At 44.8% G+C, this 24,148-nt stretch overlaps 7 protein-coding genes across 14 annotated transcripts; 2 read left to right on the forward strand and 5 right to left on the reverse strand.

Annotated features, from left to right (window-relative positions):
* Positions 1-889: 889 nt before the first annotated feature.
* LOC6597333 (ras-related protein Rab-35) lies at positions 890-3,148 on the reverse strand. Its single transcript, XM_002022485.2, has 3 exons — positions 2,561-3,148; positions 1,541-1,840; positions 890-1,443 (listed from the first exon to the last, which is right to left on the reverse strand). Exons 1-3 carry the CDS (start codon positions 2,610-2,612, stop codon positions 1,193-1,195), a joined length of 603 nt encoding a protein of 200 aa, XP_002022521.2. The 5' UTR covers positions 2,613-3,148; the 3' UTR covers positions 890-1,192.
* An 860-nt stretch (positions 3,149-4,008) lies between these two features.
* On the reverse strand, positions 4,009-5,797 carry LOC6597334 (PHD finger protein 7). The gene is made up of 3 exons (XM_002022486.2): positions 5,633-5,797; positions 5,079-5,575; positions 4,009-5,002 (listed from the first exon to the last, which is right to left on the reverse strand). The coding sequence occupies exons 1-3, from the start codon at positions 5,729-5,731 to the stop codon at positions 4,207-4,209; spliced, it is 1,392 nt and encodes a 463-aa protein (XP_002022522.1). The 5' UTR covers positions 5,732-5,797; the 3' UTR covers positions 4,009-4,206.
* A 908-nt stretch (positions 5,798-6,705) lies between these two features.
* LOC6597335 (delta(3,5)-Delta(2,4)-dienoyl-CoA isomerase, mitochondrial) lies at positions 6,706-8,097 on the forward strand. Its single transcript, XM_002022487.2, has 4 exons — positions 6,706-6,817; positions 6,962-7,145; positions 7,231-7,855; positions 7,938-8,097. Exons 1-4 carry the CDS (start codon positions 6,766-6,768, stop codon positions 8,034-8,036), a joined length of 960 nt encoding a protein of 319 aa, XP_002022523.1. The 5' UTR covers positions 6,706-6,765; the 3' UTR covers positions 8,037-8,097.
* Positions 8,098-8,194: 97 nt separating this feature from the next.
* Positions 8,195-9,982, reverse strand: LOC6597336 (xaa-Pro aminopeptidase 3). Its single transcript, XM_026990694.1, has 2 exons — positions 9,589-9,982; positions 8,195-9,525 (listed from the first exon to the last, which is right to left on the reverse strand). Exons 1-2 carry the CDS (start codon positions 9,940-9,942, stop codon positions 8,251-8,253), a joined length of 1,629 nt encoding a protein of 542 aa, XP_026846495.1. The 5' UTR covers positions 9,943-9,982; the 3' UTR covers positions 8,195-8,250.
* An 842-nt stretch (positions 9,983-10,824) lies between these two features.
* LOC6597337 (TIP41-like protein) lies at positions 10,825-12,080 on the forward strand. 2 transcript variants are annotated; one of them, XM_002022489.2, is made up of 4 exons: positions 10,825-10,905; positions 10,967-11,304; positions 11,391-11,610; positions 11,686-12,080. In XM_002022489.2, the coding sequence occupies exons 1-4, from the start codon at positions 10,894-10,896 to the stop codon at positions 11,932-11,934; spliced, it is 819 nt and encodes a 272-aa protein (XP_002022525.1). In that variant the 5' UTR covers positions 10,825-10,893; the 3' UTR covers positions 11,935-12,080. The 2 variants fall into 2 exon arrangements, with proteins under 2 accessions (XP_002022525.1, XP_026846488.1); XM_026990687.1 differs by having other exon boundaries at positions 10,970-11,304.
* On the reverse strand, positions 12,005-13,650 carry LOC6597338 (annexin B10). 2 transcript variants are annotated; one of them, XM_026990684.1, is made up of 5 exons: positions 13,478-13,650; positions 12,653-13,364; positions 12,404-12,585; positions 12,288-12,290; positions 12,005-12,229 (listed from the first exon to the last, which is right to left on the reverse strand). In XM_026990684.1, the coding sequence occupies exons 1-5, from the start codon at positions 13,487-13,489 to the stop codon at positions 12,173-12,175; spliced, it is 966 nt and encodes a 321-aa protein (XP_026846485.1). In that variant the 5' UTR covers positions 13,490-13,650; the 3' UTR covers positions 12,005-12,172. The 2 variants fall into 2 exon arrangements, with proteins under 2 accessions (XP_026846485.1, XP_026846486.1); XM_026990685.1 differs by lacking the exon at positions 12,288-12,290 and having other exon boundaries at positions 13,478-13,648.
* A 358-nt stretch (positions 13,651-14,008) lies between these two features.
* LOC6597232 (cytoplasmic dynein 1 intermediate chain) lies at positions 14,009-22,279 on the reverse strand. 6 transcript variants are annotated; one of them, XM_026990586.1, is made up of 9 exons: positions 22,234-22,279; positions 21,516-21,790; positions 21,282-21,428; positions 21,057-21,184; positions 19,960-19,980; positions 18,231-18,278; positions 16,243-16,395; positions 15,257-16,179; positions 14,009-15,172 (listed from the first exon to the last, which is right to left on the reverse strand). In XM_026990586.1, exons 2-9 carry the CDS (start codon positions 21,668-21,670, stop codon positions 14,819-14,821), a joined length of 1,929 nt encoding a protein of 642 aa, XP_026846387.1. In that variant the 5' UTR covers positions 21,671-21,790; positions 22,234-22,279; the 3' UTR covers positions 14,009-14,818. The 6 variants fall into 6 exon arrangements, with proteins under 6 accessions (XP_026846387.1, XP_026846386.1, XP_026846389.1 ...); XM_026990585.1 differs by having other exon boundaries at positions 16,243-16,398; XM_026990588.1 differs by lacking the exon at positions 19,960-19,980.
* Between the last annotated feature and the right edge of the window lie 1,869 nt (positions 22,280-24,148).

Below are 24,148 nucleotides of genomic sequence, written 5' to 3' on the forward strand. Positions count from 1 at the left end.
CTAGGCCCTTAATTTTCTTGCGCATCAAACAGTTTGAATACATAATTATATGGTTGCTGGATCTTCTATTTTCTATTCTCCTATTTGAATCCATTGATAAAGTTATCCAAATTAATCTGTTGTATTATGCGAACACGTTGCAAATTTGAATTTCTTGTGCCATTTTTAAACATCAAACAAGTGGAATTATTAATTACATACATAACATATATGGCCTGGATACGTACAGGAATAGTATAGGGAACGCAAGTCATTACTTTGCCTCGTTATCTCCTCTCGAAATGCATTCATACAAAATTCAACAAAAAGTGTTATCTGGTATATTTTTAGAGATTGAAAGTAGAAAGAGCAACCAGCATATAAATATGTACATATATGCAAGTTCTTTCATGGTCTTGTGCTTTTCTGTAATAACCAACTGCTGATATACATATGTATCGAGTTTGGTGGCGATGCATCTTCTTTTTAAAAATAGACAATGAAAGTTTCCATAACGGAATTCCATTCCAGTACTCACAACCGGACAAAATGACCTTTTCATTTTTTTTTTTTCATACAAAAATAGTTTCCATAGTGTGTGTTGGTGGGTCCGCCTATGAGAAACTTCAATGTCTTTGCATACGAATTTATTGTTCTGATTTTTGCTTTCGTGAGACTTTGGAGACCTTTTCCAGTACTTGTTATTGGTTTTTGTTGGGGGGCTGTGGGTTGGGGGATGTTGCCTTTGATGCAAATTGTAAATACAATTTTCGCTTTTTGAAGTAGATATAAATATATTCTTGTATATAAATATGCCCTCTGTTTCAGTTTCGTTTTTGTGTATGTATATATTAAATATTTTATGTATATAAATTTCTAAATACATTTAATTGCGCTTTTCATTTTTAAATTTTAATTTAACGGCTATCTGGCATTTTATTCCGAATAAAACAGGATGAAAAAGAAAACAGATAAAAAAAAAAAAACGTCTCCATGTGGGTGTGTTGGTGTCTTCGAGGTGTTGGTGCATTGGTTTTAGCTATGTCTATGTGTATGTGTGTGTGAATCTGTGTGTATCTGTGTATAGCATATTGTTCTATGCGCCCCCCACAGCGATTTTATCTGCTCCCGCAAGCGCGCGAGCTTTTGCCACCGATCCTGGTCCTGGTCCTGTTCCCGCTCTTGGTATCCAGTTCCTGCTCCCACGCCGCCTTCAACTGCAGCATTTTCTACGCTTAGTTCCCGGATTATTCTTCAAGTGAATGGTGTCCTTCTGCTGCTCGTTGGTGGTGGTGCGCAGCTTGTGGTTGAGCACCTGCCGCGTTATCGACAGAAACATGTTGTCCACATTGATGTTGTCTTTGGCGGATGTCTCGTACAGCTCGATGTCCATTTGTTTCGCAAACCTTTGCGCATCTTCGGTGATGACCACTTTACAATCGGGATCATCGTTCTTGTTACCCACTGTTCGGAAAAGGTACAGAAGATAAATGGCAACTCTTTTGCTACTCCATTCGACACACGCCCTCGTACTCGTACTCGTACTCGTACACGTACTCACCTAATACTTTGTTGACCACATCGCAGTTGTTCTGGATCTCTTCCAGCCACCGTCGCACATTCGCAAAGGAGTCTCCGTTCGTTACATCGTAAACGATGATGACGCCGTGGGTGCCCCGGTAGTAGGTGCTGGTTATGGTGCGGAACCGCTCCTGTCCGGCCGTGTCCCATATCTGCAGCTTCACGCGCAGCCCATCGATGTCCACCGTCCGAATCTTGAAGTCCACCCCAATGGTAGTTATATAACTACCCGAGAATGTGTCGTCTGAGAACCGAATCAGCAGGGAGGATTTCCCAACTCCTACGGGGGGGTGTTAAGAAGGAAACAATCGTTATTTAACACTCTTGAACACACACAATTACAATGAGTCTCTTCCTAGGAAAATATAATAGAATATGAAATGTGTGGGACACCATTTGCTTATCCACAGCAATTGTTCTAATTACAAGCAGCTGGAAAAGTAAACAATTGACACCAAGACACCACAGCATTCCTAGGTATCAAGTGCAAATCCTGCCCTGCGATGCGTCACCATTAGTCACGGCCCATCGCCAGCAACAGCCACAAAAGTATGTAATCCTATCTTCGGGGGCGAAAGTCTTGATACACTGGATATAGTAGAGTAAATCAAGAATACTATAATCTTAAATTTCTATCGAGCAAAACAAAAGAAAAAGGAAGGACCTGTGCATACAGACAGACGGACAGATATGGCTATTGTGGGACTGTTTTTCAACAAAATATTATAATTTATGAACACGATGAAGTTCCTGCTTTACGTTTCAACCATTTGAATGAAACCCATATACCCTTTTGCACGATCACACCATTGTTAAAACAGCTGATCACCCTCTAGCGGGGTGGAGGATGCTGGCAAACCGAGGGCAAGGGAAAAAATTGAATTCACATTTACATCTATTTATAAACCCTTAGTACAGGAGAGAGAGATGGGGAGAGAGTACATTTTAATCGCATGATCATTACGCTCTCCCTTTTTCTCTCTTCCGATTTTGCACTTACCGCTGTCACCGATTATAAGCAGCTTGAACAGATGATCAAAGCCGCGTGCCATTTTCTTCTCTCTGCTGCTGTTTCTGGCTGCTATTTTTTCCGCTGCTTTTATTTACAGTTAGAGCCGCTTTGAACAATGCAAAAATAATTTTTTGCAAAAACAAATGCCTTGCCTTTGCCTTGCTCTCACACGCAGAAACGCAAACACGTACACAAACAAGAGAAGTATTGGGGCTGTATAGTTCTCGCTCGCACTTAGGCGGCACCCGGCTTGGTTTTTATGAATATTTGATATATATATATATATATATATATATATGTACGTATTTTTCTCTGCTGCTGATAGTGCTTTTCTGCCTCTGGTTCTGCTAAAACTTCTCTTCTGCTGTTGCTGTTGTTGCTTCTCCTCTGCTCCCCACTGCTGCTCCTAATTGTTGCTGCTTTTGTGTGATAAGCTAGCTATTGTTATTAGTGCTGATGTACTAAATTATAATTTATGTAAGTTTTGTGGTTGATGTTGCCTTGCTATTTAATTTCCTTGGATTAAAATTATAATTTTTTTGGCTCTGCTGCTGCTGCTACTGCTGGGTATCAGCAACGGTTTTATGTGTGTGTGAAAGACATATTGTTGTTGGTTTTGTTCAAAAGAGTAGGAAGGAAGCACAGTGGAATTTTATGCACTAATTATTGTCGATCCACAAATAGTTATTATAACACAGAAGATGGAAAAATTAGAAGGTTCGCCCGATTTGCACTAATTTATTTGACGGCTGACACGCACACACACACTCCCATTCAATGACAGACTTGTTGTTTAATTTGTGTGTATTTTAGCTTCACTCTGTGCGTGGGACACCAGTTTTCATTTCGAATTTAATCCCTTTGAGGAGCTGCATTCGTTGCGGATCGTCGGGCTTCGGGGGCGTCTGGCTCAGTCTTTAAATCATATTCTGGATAAACTATTACTAACGCACTAACACATATAAAAAATAAGAGCTGGAGGTCTGGCTCAGTGTGACCGCAGACCCATCGTTAAAATATGCCGTCCGACCCTCAGAAATAGATTAAAATATACCGTCCAATTTGAAAAATATACCGTAAATATACTGACGAGCTCAAGTTCTATTATTCCACAATTTTATATTCCGTCGAATATTATTAGCTAGATAGAACCATTTAGCCATGCCCACAAAATTGTATCCAATTAATAAAACTATTTTCTACTTTACTGGCATAATTTATAGCAAAATATAGCAAATATAGCTAGTGCACATTTTGGTCGCGCACAAGCACTGGCCGACTGAGCGGGTTTTTAAATCATTTTGTGAAATGAACTCCCTCTTTTCCATGGAAAACATTCCCTCGTATATTTCTGACCGAAATTATGCAAAAGCTTCCCCTCGCCCCATCAATGACGCCAAAGAAAATTGTTTTTAATTAGTTTTTGTTTTGCAAACTTAACTTAAGTTCCTTTCGTTTCCTTTGTTTAGGGAGATCTTGAAATTAGGATAAATACTGCATTAAAAGTACTAAAAGAAAAATAGACAAAAACTAATAATAAAAAATAATAATGATATGGCCATGCCATCATAGATATTATCTAAGAAAACAAAAACATTAAAAAATCAATCTGTATTGATTCGTACTTTCGCACATTACTTTTTTGGCTTGGCAGCCGTGCGCCTTCGTGTGCGACTGGCGACACATGACACGTTTGCCGGGGGACTTTCCGGTGCGACATTTTCGCGAGGGCGAGTCGTACTCTGGCGGCGTCGACGCAATTCCCTGATAATCGGTGTAGCCTCCGTCTCCTCTTTGCGAGCGACATTTGTCATTCCAGCCTCACGTTCGGCTGCTAGTTCTCCTCTGCGAGATGTGTTGCTCTGACGCACTTCAGCAGCAGGAGCTGCAGCAGCAACAGGAGGTGCAGTCGCCAGGCTGGCCAAGCTGGTGCGAGACCGAGCTCTCAAGGCAAGTCCATAAGGAGTCCGTGCTGACGATTCGGTAGCAGCGGATGGAGCGTTGGCCAAGTGAGGGCGCACCGTGGGGTGGAGTGATTTTGTCTGATCGGCAATAGACTCCCAATTATCTTCCTCATCGTCATCTTCGTCTTCAATGCTCGGAGCACGCAGCTTATCACGGTAGCTTTGGCGATTCTGGTCACGCCTGTCCTGCCTAGACCCGGCAAACTGTGTACTAGCAAAGACCTCAAATTCGTCCTCGGAATCATCAGGAGGCGGTGACACAGCACTGCAGGTCTCGCAGACGTACGTATCGGTCGCCGCGACACAGTAGCAGTGCACCGGTTTCGATCCGCACAGTTGGCAAGAAATGATATTGACCATGTCCGAATCGGGCCCATCCAAAGCGATGCAATCGGGGACCGTGCAGGTCATGTCGCGGACAAGCTGATCCTGGAATGCATTCGGTTCGGTCTCCCACGAGGCATCGCTAGCGAGGAAGATAGAAACGATTAAGTTTATGTATTGATAATGGCGATCATCCCATCACATATTCAAAAACAAACCTGTTCGGCACCGAAATGCCCCAGAGACGGAGATCCAGGAACTTTGACGAGCTGTTGCACAGCGGACACTTGAAAAAGTAGCCAGCATTGTTGGCGTATTTCTGAACGCAGTGCTTGTGAAACCAGCCATTGCGGCAGCACGGAGCCTCCAGCATCAATACCGGAGAAAATTTCTTCTCCTCAGGCATCAGAAGCTCCAGGCATATTACGCAGCACTGATCGGCCTGTGGACGAGCTCTGGTACGAGCGATATGTGAATGGCAGTAGGATTTATACGAGCCGGAAAATTGATAGCGCACCAGGTTCTCCAGGCCGCAGCTGAAGTGGAAACTTCGGCGACACGTCTTTCGGCAGCAGCCAATTGGGGCGCCGTTTCTGCCGCAGTAGAAGCACGTCAATTTACTGGCACGCTGGACCTCCGCCAAAATGTCCTGCTTCCGGAATCCTGAGATTCCATTTTTAACGCCGCCGCGTTGCACCAGATTAGAGCTAGTGTACTAAACAAAAAAATTATTAAATGTGGCGTCACTACCGCCGGTGCATGTGGAACTTACCAGACAATTGCTGTGCACCTTCTTATTGCTGAAGTGAAAGGATGGCCCGTAGTCACAGCTATCCTCCGTCGAGGAGCCACACAGCACGCAGTCCACCATTTTTCCGAGCACCAAATTGTTATTTAATTATTTGAAAACAGTCGCACAAATAACTTTTGCCGGGAAAACAGCGCGTTGCGGCGCCAAAAGTAAAATGCAAAACACTGCAGACGTATCGATATATATCACACGCCAGCGATGAGCAGCTTCAGAAATTGGTATTTTGCACTGCCACTGCAAAGATGTGTAAATTTTCAAACGCCTTTAATATTTTAACAAAAATTATATTAACAAAAATACGCTTATTTTCTTTTGTTTGAAATATTGTATATCCAACAAATATATTCCCAGAAAATGACAACTCTGGCTATGTGTATTTCTGCGAATTTTAGCCGCCAATCAAAAACAAAGGTTAACAATATGGCGCCCTGAAAAAATTATATTTCACTTGACGCCGCCTGTCCGTCACAGGTTTATATTTTCAAGAGTCCATCACGCACAAGAGTCCTATTAAATGTGTTTGTGTTTGATTTTTCTGAACATTATGAGACACTACACAAAAACACGTAGTGTACGAAATAGGCTGTGCCCACATAGCTGCAGACAGCATATGACTAGTCAAAATTGTTTTAAATTCTAGAGCGAGATTTGCTGAGTTTCAGAAACATGATTCTACTCTCCTGATTTTTGCGATCTACCTCCACGAAAAAAACCCAAAGGCCGTATTAATAAACCCTTACCTGCGTTTATATTTATACACTTTTATACTAACCAATTTAAAGCCAGTGCCGGGAAAAAACAAATGATGGAGCTCGGCTCGGCCGATGACGTTCTTCGGAAACGTCGATATATATTGGTATTTTCGTGCTGCCAATTTCTGGCGAGGAAAAACATACATGTACATATATTTATATTCTTGATCTAAAGCATTTCTTTTTAATAAACCTTATTACTTATAAAAGATCTATTTTCTGCTGCCAAAAAAAAATACCAAAAAAAATCGCCACTACAGAGCTGCCACCATGTCCGTTGATAGATTGGTGGATATCGCGACAACAGAAAAAATTTAAAAGGATTTAGTCTATTCATCCAACATGTCCGTATATCGCCTGAACAAGCTGATCCGGCTGGCACCCAACATGACCGGTGTGTAATAGGATTACCTTGGCTTGCCCATAGGACTCTACCCTTGGCCCCCGAGTCCAACTGGACAGCGACGGTTCAAAGTCCGAAGTGCCACTGAACACCTTTACCCGCGCTGATATCCGTTTAACATTTACCTTCTGGCAGCGGGCCGATCAACTGTTGCGATGCAGCCCCAACGCCACAACACATCCCACAGCGCCCAGGCGGCCGACACTCCTGGACACACGTCTTTCAAGACCTTGGCCATAACGACGCCCAAGCCATTTGTCTTCCATGTGGAACTTCATCGCCCCAACAAGTTGAATGCGATCAACAAGCAGATGTGGCTGTAAGTACCCAATGTCCTCCTTTTCCCCGCCAGTGGCCCATTCACTAAGTGTCCACCTTTCGGCCCCATCTCCCCATCTCCATAGGGAGATCAAGGACTGCTTTGAAGGATTGTCGACGAACCCCGATTGCCGTGCCATTGTACTGTCCGCCTCTGGCAAGCACTTCACGGCCGGCATCGATCTTAGCGACATGATGAACCTTGGCCAGCAGTTGTCCGACACCGATGACTGTGCCCGCAAGGGCTACATTCTGGAGCGTGTCATCAAGCTGTACCAGGACTCGATCAGTGCCCTCGAGCAGTGCCCCAAGCCCGTGATAACGGCCGTCCATCAGGCATGCATTGGCGCTGGCGTCGATCTGATAACTGCCTCTGACATCCGCTACTGCACCCAGGACGCATTCTTTCAGGTGAAAGAGGTCGAAATCGGCATGGCCGCAGATGTGGGAACCCTCCAGCGATTGCCCAAGGCCATCGGCAGCCAGTCCCTGGCCCGTGAGCTCTGCTTCACCGGACGCCGCTTTGAGGCGTCCGAGGCGCACTCCTGTGGCCTTGTTAGCCGTGTCTTTCCCGACAAGGAGTCGCTGGTGACCGGCGCCCTGGCCCTGGCCGAGCAAATAGCCAACAAGAGCCCCATTGCGGTGCAGACGACAAAGGCGAACATGGTCTACTCGCTGGAGCATACTAACCAGGAGGGACTCGATCATATCGTACGTTCTCCTCCCCCTTCCACCCCATTGATTTATTGAATCTGATTCGTTTGACCCCCGCAATCCTTATTAATCTTTGCAGCGCTGGTACAACAAGTTGAATCTGCAGTCAGAGGACTTTGCCCAGGCCGTGGCCGCCCAGCTGACGAAGGACGACAAGCCAATCTTCGCCAAGCTCTAAGCTGAGAGACATTTTTCATTTATACATTTTCCAATACATATATTTTCCATATTCACATTCATAAACCCAGTCTCATTTGCCTTTGGCGAGGAGTCGGCTGCGAATGACTTTAAAAGTGCATCAGATTGCATCAGGAAAGATTGTGACTAGGAATTTGTTATCTTCGCTGGAGAGAGAGAAAGAGAGAGAGAGAGAGAGAGAGAGACACTTGAAATCAGGCTGAATCGGAGGCAGAGGCGGATACACTGTCTGTTTCGACCGACACCTGCTGGCAGAGATGCTCCAATCGTTGGCGATCCTTGATGCACTCAGCCGTGAGCACCTCAACCACACCGTCCTGACTGATCAGCAGATCGTCCTCGATGCGTATGCCAATGCCCCGGAACTCCGCCGGGACGTCGGTGCAGTCCTCCCCGATATAAACACCCGGCTCCACGGTGAAGACCATGCCAGGCTCCAGAGCTTTGCTCCGCGGTATATTCGGCGTGTCGTGCACATCCATGCCCAGATAGTGCGACACATGATGCGGACAGAATCTGTAGCCCTGGCTAACCACCGTCTTGTAGTCGTCCGAAGCCCTTGACACCAGCCCAATCTCCTGCAGATACTTGCCCAGCCTGTAGCAGGTGGACTGGAAGAGCTGGTCCAGCGTCTCGCCGCCTATGCTCCCGATCATCCCGATAATGTCCGACTGCAGTGTTGACAGCATTTCATAGAGGGTGCGCTGGGGATCCGTGAAGGTGCCGCTGGCGGGCCAGGTACGCGTGATATCGCTGGTGTACCCGCCGTACTCGCAGCCAGCATCCATGAGGACCAGATCTTGCGGCTGCAACAGCTGGCTGTTGTCCACATAGTGGATGATGGTGGCATTGCGACCGGCGGCCACAACCGGAGGATAGGCCAGGAAGCTGGCGTTGCGCTGCCGACACTTAAAATCGACGGACGCGAATAGATGGTGCTCGGACTGGCCAGGCCGGGTCTCGGCCATGACCTCGTTGATGGACTGGGCGGCAATATGGCAGGTGCGACGCATCAGATCCATCTCGGCGGGGGATTTCAGCAGGCGCATGGCCTCCAAAAAGGTGTGGACGGGCAGAAGTTGGATATTCTCTGTGCTGCCAGTCTTGATGACGCCCTCCTTGACGTGTTGCAGGTCGCAGGATTTCAGATCGAACCAGAAATGGGGCTTCAGGCCGGTGACCAGCTTGCCAAGGATCGGTTCGAACTGACTGAGGGAATGTGCCTCGGTGACTCCAAAGAGTGGAACGGACAGCTCGGGGCCAGTACGTGGACCGTCCCACAGTTCGGCATGCGCATCCTTGGGGCGCATGAACAGCATGGACTCCACATTGGAGCCCTGGTCGATGGTCATCACGAGAACCGAGTCTGGCTCTAGGCAGCCAGTCAGGTAGTAAAAGTCCGAGTTCTGCCTAAACACATAAGGTATTTTACCGCTCATGTACTTCTTCGAGGCGGCCCCCACAATCAGCTGGAAAGAAACGCCCTGGCTATAGAAAATGTTGGGGTAAAATGCGGGACAGGCTTCGCATACCATATGGTTCTTTGTGGAGCGGCCATTGTAGTTGTCGCCAAAGGTGCTCGCATAGGACTGTATTTTCTGCATCAGTTCGATGCGCCGCTGCTGGAACTCGGCCAGCGTCAGGCCCGGCACTAGCTCGTGGGGCAGGATGAGATGCGGATGGCTTACACAAGTGGGCTGACCAAGCCTGGGGCCGTCCAGTTTATTTAGCAGATTGACCAGCCCGCTGGTTCCGTTTGTCGTTGTGTTGTCCTTGGTGCTGCTGGCTTGGGAATTGCGCCTCTGTGGTTGAAGAAATGTGGAAATCTCCGCCAGGCTGCGTCCCCGCATCGGAGCGCAACGTGCTAAATTTTTCAGGGCAATCATCCTGGTTGACTCCGAACCGGGCTGTGAAACAATTTCTATGTTTGTTTATATTAATAAATTGTGATCATCGGCATCAAATATATCGAATATACTATCGATAAAATAAACCCGTTGGACCCGAAATATACCACAAATATACCGATGAAAGAGCGAACATACGCCACTTAAGCCCACTTTATTTAAACAGAATAACAATTTGATTTCATAATAATTCTTGTAGATCCATTTAATCCTTTATCTCAAGAAAGTCATCGACTGTATACCAGAGCTACGCGCCATAGTAAAGTAAATGAGTGGCAATCCAGTGGAATAAATGATGCACGGCTGTACGATTTGAGAGAACGAAAATTCAAAACACCTGCTTATGGAAGTTTCTATACCCTATGCTCCTTAATATTCCGTTAAAAAATTCAGTTAAATTGACTGATGGACTTTATGTAATATATGTACCATTATATACCGATATACCGTAAATATACCTTCAACTCAATTTTGGCGTCAAAATATACAGAACAGCGTATAATATACCGTAAAATTCGAAAACTACGGTGGCTGAAGCTGTTGCTTGTAGCAGGGCTGCCACTCTATCGCAAAACCCCAGTTGCGTGTCGATAGATTGCCCAAAAACATTCGGGGTACTCCAAAAAGTCAAGTATCCTATATATGTTGAACTATTTATAATGAGAATATGTATTCAAATGTGAAAAAACAAAGGCATACAAAATAATCAAAAATAACGACAAGAATATCAGCATTGACGTCGTTTTGTATTTGGTTACGCATGATATTTCGTACACTGCGTATTCGATCACATTGTGCTGTGGACTGTTCAAAATCAGTCTTACGAGTACCCAGATTATTTACTTTCCGCTGTTTTTCGGTGATATGAAACCATTTCGGATCGGATTTGGGCGAAAATAAAATTTACTTCCACATACACAGCTTGCGAAAATGGAAAACGAGGTAACTATACGCAGGACCATAGTCGCCTAGACTACTCCTAATCTCATGTTGACCGTTCCAGCAGTGCGCATTGCCCCGGCTGCCGGTAGACGGCGAATCCATTCGGTTCAATGACTGGAACATTAGCTACGAAAAGTCGCACATATTGAAAAGTATCTGCAAGCAGGGCAGCACCAAGTGCTGCGACAAGGACGATGCCAATCGCTGTGAACTCTGCCACTATCAATACTCGCTGGACCTGCCTCACTTGCCTGACATGGTGTTCCACAAAAACAAACTGGTGCTGCAGCACAAGGACGGCGCTCTTATGGAGTTCAAGCCTATGGATGCCCTGGCCCTGGTCGACAATGGCAAACAGCCTATGGAGGTGGCCTGTGCCCAGGAATGGCGTCTTACCCGGTCGGTAGTTGAGCGGTTAAAGAGTTTCGACGTTGAAGTGCGAATTCCATACTCATTTCTATACCTTTTCCCTCTGCCCTTTCCAGTCCGGAGCAAACCATGGAGGAGAAGTTCAAGCCGTTCGACTGGACATTCACGTCCACCTATCAGGGCACCATGAACGAGAAGATCCGCTCGGAGAGCTCAGATATGACTCTCAACAAATTCAAGTTAATGCAACGCGAGAATATAATCTTTTATACAGATCTCACCCTGTTCGAGGATGAGCTGCACGATCACGGCATCTCGGTGATGAGTGTGCGCATCGTAAGTATTCGCCAGGGCGGGGCTAATCTAATCATTTTTTGCATTACATTGCTTATGGTTCAATCTTTCTTCCAGCGTGTGATGCCTTCAGGTTTCTTCATACTTCTTCGTCACTTCCTGCGCGTCGACGATGTTGTAATGCGCATGTACGATACGCGATTCCATCATGAAATAGAGAACGATTATATCCTCAAGGAGTACGTGCATCGGGAGGCTCCGTGCTCGAAGCTTCAGAGCTCGATGGCCTTCTGGACCAATCCGGATGAGATGCAAAACTACCTTCCCGTGCTCTCCAAGCAAATGCACAAGTTGTTCTTCAATTAGCTGACCATACCACCATACCACCATACCACCACCCACCATCCTCAGTATACCACCCGCACAGGCTTAAAAATTCAATTCAAAATTTTATTAAACATTGATCTAAGACCTGCTATGTGCTATGTTCGATTAAATACATATTTCCATAATTATGCGCATGCGCGCAGACATTAAAAGCGCTTCCCCAGAAGGCACACTACGACGAATATGCATTCTAATATGAACCGGACACCGTCCAGGCTTAGGCTCCGCCCAGCAGGGCTGTCAGGGCCCGCTTGTAGTCGCCCGAGGTCTCCGCCTGCAAGACAGACACGAAATTAGAGGTTAGAGAAGGCAATGGATCTACCAATACTTACATCCTAGGACAACACAAACACCGTAAAGGAAATGGAAAGGAAATTGCAAGACGTTAACATGGAACGAACTATTTGCCAGGGAGGGAATGGGAATCCATTCGGAATCATTGACTTACCACCACGGCACTGAGCAGAGTGCGATTGTAGATGCGCTCAAACTCTTGCTTGATCGTCTCCAGATCGATCTCGGAGCGGCAAACAATAATCCGTATGAGGGTGGAGTCATCTGTGCCAGCTCCATTCATGGCCTTGTACAAACGATTGGCGAAGAAGGCCGCCGGCGATTGGACGCATTCAACTGGAGGTGGGGGATGTTTTGATTATTTTATACAAAAAACAGAAATTGATTCAGGGACTGCGCATACCTATGGCCATCATGGCTTCGTGCAGCTCATCGGCCATCTCGTGCTTGATGGCCTGCTCGATGGTCTGGCCGGAGAGCTCCTTGTACTCCTCAAAAACGAGCCTCAGCTGGGGGAAGCTGGCATGGGACATGATGCGGTTGAAAACCTCCTCGTCGGTGCCCAGCTTGGCCTCGCCAGCGGCATACAGCTGGCTAGCCTGCTCCTTGGCCTCGGCCGCATCCACGGGTGTGTTCAGTCCATCCCTCACACCAGTGACGATCAGGGTGAGCAGGCGGCGAAAGAACCCAGATGTCTCGCTGCACATCTGCTCGGCCAGCGGCCTCTGATACTTGTCCTCGTAGGCCTCCACAATTTGGTGCATTTCCTCGTTGCTCTTGGTGCACAGGATCTCCACCAGTGTGGACTCCTCGGTGCCCATGCCGGCCATGGCCGAGTGCAGCTGCTTGCACAGGTACTCCACGGGTGGCATCATCATTGCCACAATCACATCCTCGAACTTGCCCCCCAGCTCGCTCTTCAGGTCATCCACCAGATCCCGCTCGAATTCTGTGTCGTAGACCGATCGAATCAACTGTCGCTGGCCGTTGCTTCTGCTGGCGAGGACATCGATGATTTCCTGCTCATCTGTGCCCAATCCCTTCATGGCGGCCCTCAGGGTCTGGGCATCGGCGGCCGCATCGAAGGGGGTGGCTCCCACAACCGTAGGCACGGGCTGGATGACGCATAGTTTTGTTATTCGGTTATGCCAGCGCCAATCGATATATGTACGATTGCAGAGGAGTGGAAACCCACTGCCACTGCCACTGCAACTGCCACTGCCCTTACCTTGTAATCCATTGAGATTCTTGCAAATACTGTTTAATGGGGAAATATATGTCAAAATATTGGCAAACTTTCGCAACGTTTCTCTTTTGCTTCGCTGTTTTTCTGCTTCTGCTGCTGCTGCTGCTTCCGATGTAGCCACTCGTGTATTTAGTTGTGTTGTCTTCTCGTTTGCTCTTGGCTACTTATGGAGGAGACGACTGTCTCACCTAAGTACTGAGTGCTGGTGCTGCGTGCTGTGCCTCTAGCAGAGAGCGCAAGCTATGGGAAAAGCTTTTGAGAGCGCGACTTGGCGAGCTTTCAATTCGGTTTCGGAATGGAATGTGCCGTTGCACTCTGGCATGCCAGGGCGGTGGAATCATCTGGATGGCATTGCCAGCGAATGCTTTTAATTAATCGCCAACACAGTGGAGACCCGACCCTAGAGCACAACCTGAAGATCAGCCGTTAGTTTCGTCGGATTGTTACCCCACTGTGGACACTGTGCGAGTACTCATAAAATTATGTGGGACAGCGCGGTGCGCTGTGCTTGTGTCTGGTGTATATAGATATTATCTTTATTTAATCTCGTTAAATAGGCTTCGCTCTAATACATTTACATGCTGTGGCGCTCGCTCTCTGTCTTTCAATTGGGAGGAGCTACTGTGCTTGTTCGTTCTTCATTTCTCTACCGTCGGGTTTAAGCTTAATTATTAGTATCGAATATATAATATAATAGTATTTAATTTATATGTTGCTTTCTATCTCTCTCTCGCTGTTTTTCTCAGCCTGCTGCCGATAATGCATCCTATCGAATTATAGATCTGATCTGATCCGATCTGCTTACTCTTGATTCTCATTAGTTCCACGAAAATAATAAGTGAAGAGTATATAAATCCAAATGTGGAGAATAAAACCAATATCTAATACAAAAAATAAATTACATTATCAATCAAGGATGGGTCTGAAGACTACCTTCGACTACACTATTCTTTCTTCTTTTACATAATTAATCTTTTTATAGTATATATATAATTTTTTTTGTTTTCTTTTTCGAATTTCATTCAATGACCTTTCTATTTCTGGTTGCTTGATAATGCTTGATAAACGTATAGTTTCTGATGATTGGTTCTGGGCTATACACAACTATGGAGCAGGATCACACATAATAGAAAATGGATAAAAACACACAATACATAAAATACAATCCACTTGGGCATGGGCTTGAGGGACTTGGGGGTCTTTCGTTTGTCGAGCGCAGGGCCCAACAAAAGGAGGAGGTTACAGAAATCGCAGAAATCGTACCAGTATAAACGATCGACTATCAGCTATCGCCAATCGGCTACCATCGACTAAGGCAACGCCTTAGACCTCGTCGCCCTGGTTCATCGTTAGCTCGCCGAGATGGGCATTGAATCGTGACCATTCATCCCGCGAAGGTTGCGCCAGATGCTCAGCCACGTCGTAGACATACAACTTGCCGGCCTCGTCACCAATGCAGACATGCAGTCCGGACGGGGTCCAGGAGACACGATTGAGCGCCGGCGCACCGCCAACGACAATCGATGCTGTTGGTACTTCAGTGTCCTGATTGAGATTCCACAAATCAAGACGACCGCTACCATCGACAGCAGCGAAAAGTGCGGGATGAATGGGCGACCAGGCGACGTCCATCACATAATCCGAGTTGTCCTCGAATGAGTACAACGGCTTTGTGTCCTGCAACAAGATAGAAAGAGAGAACGGTGTAAATTAGAGAAATACTTTCGGTATACAACGTATATATAGAAATCAATTGCATACCTTTAGGGACCAGAGCTTGATGGTCCAGTCAATGGACGAGGTGAGAAACAGGTGGCCAAAGTCCGGGGACAACTGGTTGTAGTGCGTCGAGATGCCCGTGATGGGCCCCAAATGCCGTTCGTACACCTCGTTCACCCCCGAACGCAGGCCGTGCCGCGAGGCCGAATAGACATAGCCATCCTCGCTGCCCATCACCAGACTGTTGATCTCATTGGCCGGGAATGCCATCGATGTGATGGCAATGGCCTTCGACTGGCGCTGCTGCAGCTCTAGCGTATCTTGGGGCTGCGACAGCATGTCCAGCGACCACGAGCATAGCTTGCCGTCCGACGATATCGAGATGACGTTATGCGCATTCTGGGTGCCAACCATCTGGAGACAGTAAACAGGATGTGTGTGCGCTGCCGCGCTCAGCGGCGTCCGCTGTATGGGGGTGCGCTTCTGGACACGATTATCCCAGAGGACAATTTGGCCCGAGTAGGTGCCGCCGAGTATCAGATTGGGATTGAACTTGGCAAAGCAGGTGGACATCACGGCGCTCTGGCAATGGAAGACATCCTCGGGTGTGCGCTTCTTGAATTTGGTATTCCACACCATCACCACGCCGTCCGGCTCGTTGGGGCTCTCCTCGTTGTTGTGATACGAGGCCACCACCAGCTCTGGGAAGTGTGTGGACCAGTCCATGCTGGTAATGCACCGATTCTTCGACCAGCGCTCATCGTAGAATACCCGATTCAGTGAGAGACGGGCGTGTGAGCGCTCATCGCTGGTCTCCTCGCTGTCTCCACCGCCGATATAGTCCATGTAAATGTCCACGTTCTCCGACAGGGCCCGTTCAATAACACGTCCGGCTCGCACCACGAATCTCTGAAAGTCCTCCGATAGAATGATCATCTGTTTCTGTTCCTCAGACAGCTCGTTGACTGGAAAATAAAGGGATACACATCCATAGTCATATTGAAACCTTATAGTAACGTTATACTCACCCTCCTTCTTGATCTCGTGTTCCTTTTTTATCTCTAGCGGTGTTATGGCCGGTGCCACATCTTTCACCGTGGGCAGGCCATGGGTGAGGAAACCGGGCGGAAGCTTCGAGGAGAAGCCATTATCCAAATGGGGTAGGGAGCTCTCTTCGTCATCTCCTTGGGCATCAAATGCAAGCACTGTTTAAGGTATAAAACTAACACAGCTAGAGGAATATGACAATCGACAGAACAGGAACAATTCTACATCTTCATCGCTTCATTTTCTTCTTCTTAGATTTTTTCTTATTCGTATTTGTCTTCTTTTATTCATTCGTCGTTTTTCTTTTGCTAGGAAACCGCATAAATTCATTGACTTTTGGCTTTCTCTTTTGGTTTTTGGCTGGGATTCGATACGGAGCAGGTTGATCAGGTTACGGTTATGGTTAAGGCTATAGCTTGGTGTTTGATTGAAGCTTGCGGGTGCTTGGTTAGGACAGAGATAGAGAGATAGACATATGGGCGACACATACAGGAAAGAGAGAGATGGAGAGGGAGTTAGTTCGCAGCACGTTTCTGGAGCTTTTCTCTGGAGCGGGATGATGGTGATGGGTGAAGGGTGAAGTCTGTGGAGGGCAAACGTTTAGCAGCTGTGGATATTTGGTTCTACTTGGAGGTGATTAGTGATGGGGTGGTGTGGGGTGGTAGCAATGCGTGTGAGATAGTACGTGGCTTTTGTTCATTTTTTTAAGGACTCACGCACAAAAATATAATATATACATACATATATATATACATATATATATATATATATTACAATTGTTATATATGCAAGGACATGTATGTATGTGATTTGTTGTTCACCTAATTAATATACAAAGCCAATTATACAACTAAAAATATGACAATTTTCTCGCCTTTATGTTTCGATTAACTCTACATGTATGTGTGTATGTATATCGCACATCGTTAGCCGTCGTTATCGTTATCGTTATATCGTTATACGATTATATCACAAAATTGTTTGCATTTGTTCTCCACCCAGTTTATAATTTGCTTGCACTTAAAATTATTTAGTTTTATGCTAGCATATATATAATACACATATATTTAACATTTTAAGTTTAACGGCCGATTATTGATCGACAAGCGATCGATTATTCTGTGTTTCTGTGCTGTAAATTGAAGAGGGGATCAGATCGTCCAGGAGAGCAGAGCTGAGAGAATGAGAGAATGAGGGAGTGTGTGTCTTTCTGCGGGTCTGTGTGTGTGCAGGCACTGGAGGGGAATAGAGAGTGCAGCTGGCAGCGGAAAAACTGGCTAAGCACTGGCTAAATGGGTCAGCGGCCGCAGATTCAGAAGCCCCGTTTGGCCGGTACTTCAAAGAATTAACTTTCCTTCCTTCCGCTCTATAATGAAATAAAGAAAGTCGGTTTGGGTTCCCCCCTTCTCGTCCTAGTGACATATATCCCAAGGATACCCCTTTTGATGTTGCATTGGTGAGAGGCGTTAGTACATGGTTAGGAAAATTATGGGGATTGCTTCATGGGCAGTACGACGGGGCGGTTTGCAGGATGATTGACACACACACACACACACACACACAAAGACACACCGAAGAAGACTCTAGAGATTTGGGATGTGGATCAGGAAGTGGGGGCAGGACATGCAAGCAGAGATGATTTCGATCGATTGCGGGGGTCTGACCGTTAGTGTGTGGTGCGTGTGCCTGTGTAATGTTTCATTTCGACTCTTTTTCAACACTGACTTTACGAAAACCACTACATATCTTCCAACACTGACAACCCGAACTCAAAGTACTGAATATTTTCAACGCTCGATTCGATTTTGATCTCTCTTTACTTTACTTTTGGATTGTTTTTTGTTTTGTTGTTTTTGTTTTTTGATAGAATTTGTACGTTCCTATTTTGCTTCATGTCGATTCCGTCACTGTTTCAATATGGGCAGAGGCCGCCGGCCCTGGGTGGGGGCCAGTGGAGGCCTGTACCTACCTGTGAATTCATCCTCCCACTCTAAACCCGGATTAAGATTGTATTCATCTTGAAGAAATATAAAGAAATAAATATATTGTACATACATTGCTGGTTGTTTGTTGATTTGTTTGATTTTGGGTTACTTTTGCTTATGATTTTTGTTGTTGTTGTTGTGATTTTTTCAAAAACAAACGAAAGAGAGAAAAACAAAACAAAATATAGTTTTGGCTCTGCATACCGCCCATCAATTAATTAATAAGAGATCGATAGTCAATGTTTAAGCTAAATGCATAACGTATAAGAAGTGAGGAAATGTTTTTAGTGTGCTTGCTTAATATTTGCTTTGGATTGGATAAAATGAGATCACACATGGGCGGGCGGGCGGTTGGTCACATATAGAAAGATATAGTATAGGTAGTATATACGATAATATATATATGTATGTATGTATATAGCACACAAGCCTGGCTTATGATGGGTACACAAAATAGGGTGGCGGAGGCAGGGCAGGGCAGGGCAGGGCAAAGGACAGGGCTTGGGACGGTTGAAAGATTATCATAGTTTATCATACAGTAATACATACATAAATATTATGGTATAAGAGTGTTCAACTGATGGTTCAGATACTATAATTACTATAATTCATACGCATATTGGACTCTCTTCATCTGTGCTTTCTTTCACATGCAATTTTCGGTGTATGTCATACATGAAATATCATAGACGTAGAATACTTGGGGAGGATGGGGCTACGAAAATGATATAATCATCTAGTATGTATGGTATATGTATGATAGATCGTAAATGGGTATACAAAATACAAGTTGAAAGAGAACTTCTTCGAAAACTTAGGAAAGAATATGTGTAAAACGGTCTTATATGCAGGATATATATCTCTAAGTATATATACTGTCATAAAAACGATCATAATGCGCAGCCCTACGTAGAACATTTATATATAAACTAAATGCAAAATAAACCAAAAAAAAAACTTAAAAATTCATACGAAATATACTTAAAAAACAAAAAACTTATAAATTGGGTGGAGATTAACAATTTGTTGGTTTTTTTTTTCGTTTTTCTTTTAACAATTACGATTATATAATGGCTCTGATACAAACTGAATCTGTTGCGATGTGGTTCTAGAGCTAATTTGAAAAACAAATCAATTATAAATCATATATATATGTATATATAGATCAGATAGATCGGTTATGGAGAACAAATCAAACGACCGAATCGGAAACGAAGATCAAAGAAGCGTCTACGATAGTTTTAAAGCTAAAACATAAAACCATATACTACATATAGATTTCCATATATACATATATGTGTATATATATGTATATATAAATATATTTGTGTATAACAAAGATAATACGTATCAGGCATAATTCTAGGCAGGACAATGCAAGGGGGGTGGGTGGCTGGGGTGGGTTTTGTCTACAAAAGTGTGTAAGAGTGGGAACGAATTGAAAAAGAGATTGAGAGAGAGAGAGAAAGAGAGCAAAAATTACACAGAAAACACATACGTATACGTATACATGAGGGATACATAGATAGGTGTGGTAGGTGTAAATATATGTATAGAGTGGGGTATAGCAGGTATCAGGAATAGCTCTACATAAAGGCATACGGTTTACAGTTTACAGTTTACGGTTTAGGATTTACGCTTTTACGCTTTACGGCTACAGAGTCTGAAAAGTTTTTAGGGTACAAAAATTACGGATAGAACGTAGCTACTCACCATAATAATCCGTAGCATGAGCTGCATTTTTTTTTTCGTGCGTGCCAATAACAGATAAGGGGGGAGAGAGAGAGAGAGAGAAATAGAAATTAAATAGACAAATTATTAAATGCGCTACAAAATGTATGCTCTAACGATGCCAATTGGGGGTGTGGGGCCGGGGCCAGGGCCAATCCCTGGGGCGGTTGAGGGAATGGAGCGAAACCAAAAATGATAATGATAATGATGTTAGTGGAGTGGCGTGGAGTGGAGTGGGGGTAAGGTAACAAAAGAGAATGCAATGCCTTCATGACTGATCAAATCGAAGCCAAGCCACCAAAAGCGCGCTCGTCAGATGATAATAGCATATACGTTTATACGATCACTCCCAATGATCCTTCAACCAATCGTGATTTTCCGGTTCGTATAAACGTTGCATATGGGCTCTTTTCGTAGCGATATAACTAAGTATTTAACCATTACAAAATAATCGTGTGTTGATCTGATATATGTATGTAGATATAGTTGTTTATGGAATTTGCTTATAATTAAGATTAGTACCTTTACGTGGACGCCACCAGTCCTCCATATATCCTGACAGAGGCGAGGAGTGGCAAGAAAGAACTGTATTTGTTATTTTTATTTGCACTATGAATTGCTCGTATGATTTATCTTTCTGGACAGGGTCGGGTCTGGGAAGGGGGTTTTTCTTATGTTTTCGTGGGACTCTTTTACTTTGCAAGGAGACGAAGCGCAGAAGCCGTATGTGTCTGGTTAAATGGTAAAGGTAGCATGCAGAAGCCAGACTTTAAGCGATTGAGAAACTGTGTGTGTGTGTGGGTGTGTGTGTGTGTGTGTGTGTGTGTGTGAAAGAGATCCCATTTAACAAGAGATTAGACTTAGACCATTAGTTAGGCAAACAAAAAGAGAGAGAGAGACAGAGAGCGTGAGCGAGAATATACAAATACAGTCAACATTTAACAAAGAGACCAAGAACAATGTACATTTAATAATAACGATAGATGGAAACAAACTATGGATAGTATAGTGGTTATAGTAGTAGAGCTTCGTTTATGGCCATTTCTGCCTTTTGGCTTTTGCTTATCGAGAGTACGCACCATCACGCTCATGTCCCCCGGAGCTGGTCGTTTGTGTTTGTTTCGTATAGACCAGGGTCTCCTTTGGTGGAATGTTCGTAGCTTGCACATTGTAAACGCTCAGATTCAAGGGCTGTTTCTTGCCGCCACTGGTTCAGGTAGAAGGTAGCCATGGAAAACAATAAACAAAAATATAATCAATTAAAACGTGTTGCGAGCACAGGAGGGGGAACACAAAGAGCTCACTTTTGACCATTGACAGTGGCCTGGAGGCTGGCGTCGGGGGTCTGTGTATTGGAATTTTCCGACGTCATTGAGTTGACCGATGACAAAGAGGACAGAACCTCGGAGACAGGTGCCACGCCCAGGGACGAAAGCATTTCATCCAGATCTCTGGAAGAGCGACGGGAGAGAGGAAAAACATTCAATATGCATTTTGTTTAGGTTTGGGGGTTTTTTTTTCATTGAATCAAAACTCACTTTCGCTGATCTTTGTCTATGCCAGCGCCACCGCCAATGCGTCCGGCCGCTTCTTCCATATCTTTAATCTCCTTTTCCCTCCGCCGACGATCCTTCTCCTCGCGCAGGGCCGCCAATTTGGCCTTTTTTCGTTCCAGCTCAGCCTTACGATCCATTTTTTTTGTGCTTTCTCTCGAGGTCTCTCTGAGTGATTTTGGATGTAGATTGGTCTTGAATTGGGTGCTGCTTCCTGAGGGAGGGATGTCGTCGGCTAGAAGCTTATGAAGCGGGATATTCTGCAAGGGTTGATGATGATTATATGATATACATGATGATTAACGAGCCGATACAATCAATCAATGGCTATGCCATCGCCTTAACCAATATTGGTGGCTTTGATGATGTCACCAGTTGGCCAAATGCTCAGAAAAACCCTCTTTCCATGTGTGTGCGTGTTCACTACCTTTGTGTGGGTTTCGGTGTCCGATTGCACATTTAAATAATCATTTAGTACGCCATTACACCTTTCATAATGGCCTTAGACTCGAAATCTAATCAGAACATCTGCCACCCACACGCGCACATTCCCTTTCTTTGATGCAAAAAAAAATCAATAAATCTAATGCAGTCCACAAAATGAGAGTATCTGACGCACTTTCTTTCGCACTTCTTTTTCGGTGTCACAGACTTTGCTTCACTCCGATCACATTTGATTCGGTGAATATCTCCATGGACCCACCTCTTAACGTTGTTTAAACGTTCGAATTCGGCAATTTAAGTACTTAAATTAACATTTATCAACCATGTTTTTTGTTAATGTTTTGACTCAGCGCGTTTATCGATACATTTACATTTTACTCAATTTATTACATGGCGACTACATGCTACACGGTAACTAAGCAATGGACAATAGGCAACACTGCCCAGAAAACGCAACGCATGAGAGGTAAAACCCACCCCTTTTGCCTGATATACTTTGAAGACAAGGTATATTGCTCGTCAAAAAACGGCAAGGTGAGGTTTGTACGAGCCTTGCCATTTTCTTTGGTGGTTTTCTCCTGTTGTCCATTGTCACCCGACCCATTTATTCCTTTCAAAAATTAGCAGAAATATGCCGAAATACATCGTTTATCAAAATATTCCGCATATATGCGCAAATAATTGTTCAATCTGGCAACCAATTTGGCGCTCAACAGCACACTTTTAAGCACATGTTACGCTGAGCAGCTTCAAGCCTTACCATGAATGATTGCCGTTAGTTAATATATGCGCCGCGTGTTTCGGTGGCGGGGGCGGGCAAGTGAAACCAATCATAAGAACCTGCCACTGAAAATAGAAAGCTGAGAATGCACAAATGTACAATTGAATCATTGTCTTTAATTTATGCCATCAATGCCAAGCCGGCCCCACCCCCATCGCCTGTTGCCATGCTGCGGTGGGGCCCTACCTTCAAGCCGCAGCATACAAACTGCATACCTGTTTACCGTTAGTCTGCTGTGTATGTGTGTAGGTGTCGGTGCATCATCAGGTGGCGTATCAAAATGACCTGTTAATTACCTGTCTCAACCAAACCCAAAATGCCACAGAATGCAGCGGAAACTTGTCTTCAGAGTGGGAGACTATTTTTGGCGCATTTCCATTTAAATGTCAACATTTGATGACCTATAAACTATATTACAATCCATTTGCCTTTGGTTTCTGTTGTTTTGTCTTTTCGTTAATTTCGTAATATCATTGGATAAACCGGACTGGAAGACCATCCCAACCATGCCATCTTAGCCGATGTTGCCAGTAAAAACCTTGAATTACCAAATATTTTTTTCGCTCCAGGCTGATAAATCAGCGTCTCTGGGATGGGAAGAGATGGAAGGGGAAAGGAAACCAATGTGCCGGGTGGCTGTGGCTCCATCGGGATGGAAGAAGCGGAATTGTTGTTGTAGGTTTTCGCTAATTACGTACGCAAACCAAAGCGGTTCGTTTAATACGATTTTTATTCGTGATTAGTTTACAAATTAATTTGCCAATTGAATTTTAGATTTTTGCTGGTTTCTTAGAATACCAACGACATCGGGGACTGCTGGTCGAGAGTAAAAGTGTCTGGTTAATTAAGTTTGAACCTAAACTAGTTTCTATCTCATCGGGTTTTTGCCGCAGCCGCATTAACAGATGCCATCGGATTGGATCGTATCGGATCGCATCTCTCAAGGACAACTGGTTTTGGGACCATTGCGTGCCGTGTCGTATATTTAGCATATATATGTATATATTATGTATATTACGAACTATCGGACATTTCGTTTCGATTTCCCCTGTGACACAGTTTTTCCACCAGCCAAGGAACCCCCCTTCCCAAAAAATAATAAAAAGCAGGTCCTCCTCAAGGCTGCGAATTTGCTGGAAAGGCTGCAGCGTGACTCTGTCCGGCATCTACTAATGGAAGGGCGTCACAGGCACAAGCACAGGCTGCACCAGCTCGGGAATGGAAAGGCTGCACCTTCAACAACTTCTTTTTTTTTTTGGTCAACGCGAGAGTTGTTATCGTATGCGTCGATTGTTCGTTTTGGCTTAATTCGTTTTGGTGGTTTTGTGATTTGGGGTTTTATTGCTGTAAACGACATTTGCATGCGGCCCATCAACCCGCTGGGAGCGTTGGC

Source organism: Drosophila persimilis, unplaced genomic scaffold (genome assembly GCF_003286085.1).
Source record: "Drosophila persimilis strain 14011-0111.01,24,50 unplaced genomic scaffold, DperRS2 tig00000606-arrow-arrow-pilon, whole genome shotgun sequence".
Lineage (NCBI taxonomy): Eukaryota > Metazoa > Arthropoda > Insecta > Diptera > Drosophilidae > Drosophila > Drosophila persimilis.

Excerpts from the sequence above, each read along its gene's own strand:
- LOC6597333 (XM_002022485.2), bottom strand. The coding sequence starts at position 2,612 with ATGGCACGCGGCTTTGATCATCTGTTCAAGCTGCTTATAATCGGTGAC. Across the intron at positions 1,841-2,560 it reads GCTTATAATCGGTGACAGCG|GAGTTGGGAAATCCTCCCTG; the intron begins GTAAGTGCAAAA and ends ACCCCCCCGTAG. Across the intron at positions 1,444-1,540 it reads TGTGGTCAACAAAGTATTAG|TGGGTAACAAGAACGATGAT; the intron begins GTGAGTACGTGT and ends TTTTCCGAACAG.
- LOC6597334 (XM_002022486.2), bottom strand. The coding sequence starts at position 5,731 with ATGGTGGACTGCGTGCTGTGTGGCTCCTCGACGGAGGATAGCTGTGAC. Across the intron at positions 5,576-5,632 it reads AGGTGCACAGCAATTGTCTG|TACACTAGCTCTAATCTGGT; the intron begins GTAAGTTCCACA and ends TTTTTTGTTTAG. Across the intron at positions 5,003-5,078 it reads GGCATTTCGGTGCCGAACAG|CGATGCCTCGTGGGAGACCG; the intron begins GTTTGTTTTTGA and ends CTTCCTCGCTAG.
- LOC6597335 (XM_002022487.2), top strand. The coding sequence starts at position 6,766 with ATGTCCGTATATCGCCTGAACAAGCTGATCCGGCTGGCACCCAACATG. Across the intron at positions 7,146-7,230 it reads ATCAACAAGCAGATGTGGCT|GGAGATCAAGGACTGCTTTG; the intron begins GTAAGTACCCAA and ends CCATCTCCATAG. Across the intron at positions 7,856-7,937 it reads AGGAGGGACTCGATCATATC|CGCTGGTACAACAAGTTGAA; the intron begins GTACGTTCTCCT and ends TAATCTTTGCAG.
- LOC6597336 (XM_026990694.1), bottom strand. The coding sequence starts at position 9,942 with ATGATTGCCCTGAAAAATTTAGCACGTTGCGCTCCGATGCGGGGACGC. Across the intron at positions 9,526-9,588 it reads GCTCCACAAAGAACCATATG|CTGATTGTGGGGGCCGCCTC; the intron begins GTATGCGAAGCC and ends GTTTCTTTCCAG.
- LOC6597337 (XM_002022489.2), top strand. Across the intron at positions 11,305-11,390 it reads CAGGAATGGCGTCTTACCCG|TCCGGAGCAAACCATGGAGG; the intron begins GTCGGTAGTTGA and ends TGCCCTTTCCAG. Across the intron at positions 11,611-11,685 it reads CGGTGATGAGTGTGCGCATC|CGTGTGATGCCTTCAGGTTT; the intron begins GTAAGTATTCGC and ends TCTTTCTTCCAG.
- LOC6597338 (XM_026990684.1), bottom strand. Across the intron at positions 12,586-12,652 it reads CGAAGCCATGATGGCCATAG|TTGAATGCGTCCAATCGCCG; the intron begins GTATGCGCAGTC and ends CCCCACCTCCAG.
- LOC6597232 (XM_026990585.1), bottom strand. The coding sequence starts at position 21,670 with ATGGATCGTAAGGCTGAGCTGGAACGAAAAAAGGCCAAATTGGCGGCC. Across the intron at positions 21,185-21,281 it reads GCCACTGTCAATGGTCAAAA|TGGCGGCAAGAAACAGCCCT; the intron begins GTGAGCTCTTTG and ends TACCTGAACCAG. Across the intron at positions 19,981-21,056 it reads CGGGGGACATGAGCGTGATG|CTCATGCTACGGATTATTAT; the intron begins GTGCGTACTCTC and ends AAAAAAATGCAG.